This window comes from Biomphalaria glabrata, chromosome 5 (assembly GCF_947242115.1).
Source record: "Biomphalaria glabrata chromosome 5, xgBioGlab47.1, whole genome shotgun sequence".
Lineage (NCBI taxonomy): Eukaryota > Metazoa > Mollusca > Gastropoda > Planorbidae > Biomphalaria > Biomphalaria glabrata.
This window is the reverse complement of record NC_074715.1, coordinates 7,845,345-7,852,073: the sequence shown is the minus strand read 5'-3', so window position 1 is coordinate 7,852,073 and position 6,729 is coordinate 7,845,345. Positions and strand designations below refer to the sequence as shown.

Sequence of the window (6,729 nt, the reverse complement as noted above, 5' to 3'; positions counted from 1 at the left end):
TAATACTACGTTACACTACTGAAAGATTAATTTTCTTTGTTGGAGTCAAACAAAATAATCAATTTCCAGCAATTAATTGACAAATTGCTTATTAACGTGTGCAAACTTTTTAATTTTAAGCGAGTGGCTCATTCTAGTGGAATAAGTAATTAGAATTTAAAAAAAATAAAGACACATAAATAAACTTGATCTCACCGTGAATTTATTTTTTTAAATAAAAAAAAAAAGTTTATTTAATGATTCATTTAAAGTTACACAGTGATACATGTTAGTGTTTGTATCACAACAATTTTTATTTCACGTAACGTTATAAGAGATAATCAGAGCCACTTATATTATTAAGTCACTGAAGCGTGACTGTTTGCACGAGCACGTAGCACAGCCACTGGAGTCGACCTCAAACTCTTCACAAGACAGCGTCTTTAAACACGGTAGATCATTGCAGCAGCTGCAGTAGGGGCATCCGTCCTTGGTCCTCTTCATTCCGCTCGGGCAGATCAGAGCGCAGGAGACACTGGGGCACCACTTCTTGCAGCTGCAGAGCTGACAGCCGTTTTCGTCGGACAAGTAGCCTTTATCGCAGTTCAGAGTGCATTGGAAGGGCGGACAGTTGCGGAGACACTTGCAGTAGGGACAATCGTCTACGTCTCTGAATCTTCCCTTGGCGCCGCTACAAGTTAAATCTTCGCAGTTGTCTTTTGGGCAATGACCTGGGGCTGAAACTGATTCAAAATAAAGGTTTGAGACATAAAGTACTCAAATAGTTCCATTAGATATTTGAAAACACAGATGATAAAAATAATAATGACGCGATTTCCCTAGACCTTAATGGGGTAGGCTTTACTAATTATATGATTCTGTAAGCAATATTAATTATTGTTAAGGCCTACGCGCGGTGTTGATTCTTGGCAATCTGTCTAGTGTAGCTTTGACTGGAAGTAACGCTGAACTCAACTACTTCAGTAACACCGGCGAAAGGCCGAAACAATCAAATATGTAGTCGACGCTGATATGTTGTTCTACAAATATGTTTAATACTCAAGAAGGGAATCGTCCGATGTCAATTATGTCGTACTCAAGTCTACTACTCTACAAGAAGCGTCTTCCTTTTTGCGTCACTTAGAGCGTTCTTCTTTTTTAAAGATCTGTCACGTCACTTGTCGCTAAGTAAAACTTTCCCCTTATTCCCGAAACAAATAACTAATTCCTAATCATGTCATAACATTATAAAGCTTACACCAACTCACTTTGTCTGTCTGGTTAAAAAAATATATTTTTACATGTTATTTCACCCACACCCAATCTCGAATTAATTTGAAATTTCGCTCATTTTTTTTCATGTACCTTACAAAACAAGAATCAATTTTAAAAAACAAATTAGCTATTGGTAATTAATTAATTTTAAAAAACAAATTAACTATTGGTAATTAATTATTTTGTTTGGTATCAAACAGTGCAAATATATTGTATTGAACAAGTTTACAAGTTTAATAAGTCCCCTTAATACTTTGTGTAGAAATTCAGGTGCTCAACTAACAATAAATGTTAAACCTTCCATTTTCATAAGCACTTCATGGACACAGTGGTTAGCGTATAGACTTAGGAAGGCTTGAAGCCTCCATTTCGTATTCAAGTTGTTTAAACTTTTTTTATGCATTTCATTTAAAAGCGATCACGGTAACCTTCACACAGATGTACGTCTTTCTCCTACCCCCCTCCCTTTCCCAAGTGGTCCAGACAAGAGATGGGATCATTGCACTTTGAGAAAAAAAAAAACATATTTTGGTGTGTGTATGTAGAGAAAGACAGACAGACAGACATAAATACATATATATTTGTGTGCAGGAAAGCGCTCCCAGGGAGACCAATACAAGCGCTACAAAGACACTCTCAAGAGCTCTTTCAAGCAATGCACTATCGACATTAACGGCTGGGAAGCACTAGCTCTCGATCGCTACTCATGGCTTGAAGCTGTGAGTCTCGGAGTCTCGAGATTTGAAACAAGAAGAGTGGCCAGGGTGAAAGAGCGCAGAATCAACAAAAAGGTGAGAGAAGAAGCAGGCCCATCTGCAACTGACCTAACCCACCCATGCCACATATGCGGCCGGCTTTTTAAAGTGAGGATTGGACTTTACAGTCATCTTCGAGTCCATAGGAAATAAGAAATGCGCTCATCTTCGACCAAGAAGGAGGATATATATAGAGTAGAGTCACTATTGCGGAACAGTTTGCAGCTACTTTTAGTTTTCAATTTTTTGCTCCGTAATGGTTAGACCTATGGAAAAACTAAAAGTATCTAGGCATTGCCCATCCATTTTCCGATAAAAATAGACGCATTGTTTAGTTTTTCAACAGATATTTAAATTTTACATTCAAATCGACTGAGATATGGCCAGTCACAATTACGGAACAGGATTTTTTAAGAAGTCACAATTGCGGAACACGGTAAAAATGTCGGAACAAAGCATATATTTTATTACTCTAATACTTGAACTCCTTATCCTTTACATTAATTTTGTTTTACCAAAGCTTAAGACAACACATTGTCACTTTTTAATCCTTTACCTCTTTAATTTAATTGACGTCACACTACCCTGATTTTCCTTACAAGATTTTATTTTCCACTATTCCGTAATTCTTTTTTTGTTACATTAATATTATATAGGCCTATATGATATTATTTGATATTATGATTTGTCCTCTTTTTGCTGGACGTCTGGTAATCATAAATTATATATTATAAGTAATATTATTGTCTAAATGTTTTTAAATTTATGTGTACTAATACAATTTCATATTTAAATTCCGATAATCTATATCACTATTTAAATATTAAGCTAAATGTGCAGGTCAAATAAATGACATCTATAGTGTTCCACAATTGTGACTATCTTTAAAAAGGTAAAAACTGGGTTAACACCTCCCAATTTTTTAAAAATTAAATTCCTGGTGGATGGCTACGACATGAAGTTTTTCCACATCCATTTATAAACCTAAAAATAGGTGTATCATGCAGGTGATGTGTCATTATCATTTTTAAAAAGCCTTAAGCCCTGACCTATGCGGTTCTCCTGGTACGTGAAAAATAATGGACGATTCCACACCTGTCAACTTTAACCTGGAGTCAAAATTAATTTTCTGCTGTGAAAGGAAAACCCTTATATTGGAAATGTAGAGAAATGGACCATGCGCAGCACCGTTACAGTAGTTTAGCAGAAAATCTCAAAATAAAGTAGGTTTTAACTAATTTCGACGAGCTGTTCCGCAAACATGCCTGCTCCGCAATAGTGACTCTACTATATATATTAGAAATAGATAGATAGATAAATAGATAAATAGATAGATAAATAGATAGATAGATAGATAGATAGATAGATAGATAGATAGATAGATAGATAGATAGATAGATAGATAGATAGATAGATAGATAGATAGACAGACAGATAGACAGACAGACAGATAGATAGATAGATAGATAGATAGATAGATAGATAGATAGGTAGATAGATAGATAGATAGATAGATAGATAGATAGATAGATAGATAGATAGAAAAATAGATAGACAGACAGACAGACAGACAGACAGACTAGAAGGACAAGACAGACAGACAGACGGATCAACATACCTGCAATGCTAACAAACAAAACGCTAAAAGCAATCAATATCACAATTCTAGCTTCTTTGGATTCCATTTTTTTAAACCGAATTTTACAAGTTTCAAAAATGTCTCATAGAATGAATGGGTTAAGACAATTGTAGAAACTTTATCCCTATCAGGAGGGACAACCTCTTATATAGTATTGATCATTTGATTATCTCCCCAACATGAAAGATTAGACTAAGTGGACACAATCAATGTGTACAGTCAACGAAACAAATTTTTTATGGGCAGTGTTTAAGTTGTTTATTTACTTATTTATGTATTTTGTAAACGTAAACTGTTCAACTAGGAGATGGCTAGACATTCTACATTTGACAGTAGCGTAGCTAGGGTATTTGACACCTGGCTAATCCTCATGACGCCCTAAAAAATAAAAATAAAACTGCGAAAACACGTTTTTTTTTCCCGCATAAAAATGTATGCTCAATATGAAGGTATTGCTTTTGGTAAGAAAATTTTACAAATAGATACAAGATACAATGTTACGTTCTATTTTTTTTTGGTAAAGCCATCAATTATTTTATCAAAATCAATTTTTTCCCACCAGTTCTTGTTCAAAAGACAAATTATTGAGTCGTATATTTGTCAACGTTGATCGCCAAAAATTCTTGCATAAATTTATTTTGGAAAAACTTCGCTAGCATTTAACTAAACTTATCGCAATCGACAGAAATATGCAAATAAAAACGAAGATATTCGGGACTGAACCATCTAGCCGATATTTTTTCAAAATATAAATTTCACGAGCTGAACCGCGGGTGCGATGGCTGAGTGGTTAAGCGCTTGGCTTCCGAACTTGGAGTCCTGAGTTCGAATCTTGGTGAAGACTAGGATTTAAAATTTCTGGATTTTTTTGTCACTCCTGAGTACCTGACTTAATTTGGGGAAAGTAATGGCGGTTGGTCGTTGTGCTGGCTTATTAACCGTTGGCCACAGCAACAGTTGACCTTAACACCATCTGCCCTATAGATCGCCATGTCTGAAAGGGGAAGTTTATATTTTCTCTAGTTTGGAGAGTTCTGAAGAATCTACGAGAAACCGTTAACGTCTCTGTCCAGACCCAATTAATTTTAGTCAATGTCGCTGGGAACGCTCTCGAAATAATCCGAGGATTCACAAGTTGAGAAGGCGACAAACATTCTTATTTAGGAGTCACATCAAGAAGTGGCTCAAATTAAGTGCTTATTTCCAGTCCAAGAAATAATACATGTCCCTCCGTAACTCTTTCTGGTATGCAGGGCCGGCACTAACAATTGCGAGCCCTATGCGAACTGATATTACGCAGGGCCCTGTCTGGGTAGGGATAAGGGTACAAAGTGAAAATTAAGATTTTATATTAGAAAATAAATTGTTCTTTGAATTAACTTTTTGATTAAATGAACGCTGACATGCCGTTTTCATCGCTGGTAGGATTGGCGTTGTTCATATGGATAGACACCCCGAAATTGACGATTTGGTGAATTTCTTCAGGATATTTTTATGAGTTTTCGGGAGATTTTCAAAAATTTAAGGAGATTTCCAGGACGTTTTTTATTTTTCTTGTAATTTCAGGACTGTTTTACTTAAATAAAAAAAAAAAACAAGGTTACAAAGATAGTTTGTGTGGCAACACAAACTCAAAATCGGCCTCCAAAGTGGTCCACCCAGGCAGTTAGGAGGGCATGTATACTTCAATATACGGCTGCAGCAGCTCACTGCAGTTCACCGATTATATTAAATTCTACTTATTAATTGTTGTTTTAAATTATGCATACTAAGTAGATTTTTTTTCTGTTAAAACAAAAAGTAAAAATTATTTTGGGTAAATGTAGTAATTAGTATAACAGAATGTATATAACGTAGCAATAAAAATGTAAAAAAAAAAACAATTGACAAAATCTAAAAGCATTTGCATAAATGTGTTAAAAATTTGGTACATGTTTACCTTCCCTGCTAAAGAGTCTCCGTGTTTGTTACTATTAATAGTTAATAGTTGTAAAAGTGGTGTATTTTTATGAAAAAACTGCTTGCATAAGTGATTTTAAAAATTAGTTCTTCGCTTTTAGAAAAGAAAAAAAAAACATCTACAAACATCTGTAACACAGGTTGACAGCAAACTGTTTATCCAATACACTTGTCAGTTAAACCCTGTAGTTGGGTTTTGAGTTTCTTTCTCTTGGGTTGTATTAGCAGGTTAGATTTGGATTATCTGCATCAACAAAGTTAACTTGGCGACTCGATGGTCGGGGCTTCAACCGAGTCCACTTCCCCCCAATAAGATTGACTCGGTTGTTTGATTAAAAAGAAGGAGGATTCCGAGTTCTCTGCGTTGTTTTCTGTTTCGCATAGAAGTGAGGGTGTCGCATTCCCGAAAGAACTGTCTCTCAGCACCAGGGGTCTCACATTTTCTGTGAAAAAGTCTTCTTCTTTGGGCGCCACCAATCTATAAGAAACTGTTTCTTCTCGGTCCGTAGGTGTTCTGATAAGAGCGTATTGACGATTACTGTTCACAAGTTCTACCTCTTCTGTAAAAGGGTCATACTTAGAGGATCTGTTCATTCGTTTCAACAACTCGGGACCAGGAGATGTTCACCACGTTGGTAGGGATGTTCCAGAACTACTTCTGCGATAGAATCCAAAAAGCTTCTAGTGTTGACTTTTGTTCCTCGCTAGCAGTTGATCTTTGTATCCACTTTCTCTTATTACATCTAGTTAGTTGTCAATTTTGTTATCAATAGGTGCATAGATCCTAGAATATGTTATGACATGATTAGGAATTAGTTATTTGTTTCGGGAATAGGGTAAAGTTTTACTTAGCGACGATGACGTAAAGTTGGTTAAAAAACAAGAACGCTCTAAGTGACGCTACAAAGAAGACGCTTCTTGTAGAACAGTAGAATAGATACGGATTTACGGACATAGCTGACATCGGACGATTCCTTCTTGATTATTAAATATATTTGTAGAACAACATCAGCGTCGACTACATATTTTGATTGTTTAGGCCTTTCGCCGGTGTTACTGAAGTAGTTGAGTTCAGCGTTACTTCCAGTCAGATCTACACTAGATATATTTCCAAGAATTAAG

General features: G+C 35.8%; 1 protein-coding gene across 1 annotated transcript; it reads right to left on the bottom strand.

Moving 5' to 3' along the window:
* Positions 1 to 210: 210 nt before the first annotated feature.
* Positions 211 to 3,788, bottom strand: LOC129926365 (antistasin-like). The gene is made up of 2 exons (XM_056029881.1): positions 3,628 to 3,788; positions 211 to 722 (listed from the first exon to the last, which is right to left on the bottom strand). The coding sequence occupies exons 1-2, from the start codon at positions 3,692 to 3,694 to the stop codon at positions 331 to 333; spliced, it is 459 nt and encodes a 152-aa protein (XP_055885856.1). The 5' UTR covers positions 3,695 to 3,788; the 3' UTR covers positions 211 to 330.
* Between the last annotated feature and the right edge of the window lie 2,941 nt (positions 3,789 to 6,729).

Excerpts from the sequence above, each read along its gene's own strand:
- LOC129926365 (XM_056029881.1), bottom strand. The coding sequence starts at position 3,694 with ATGGAATCCAAAGAAGCTAGAATTGTGATATTGATTGCTTTTAGCGTT. Across the intron at positions 723-3,627 it reads TTTGTTTGTTAGCATTGCAG|TTTCAGCCCCAGGTCATTGC; the intron begins GTATGTTGATCC and ends ATTTTGAATCAG.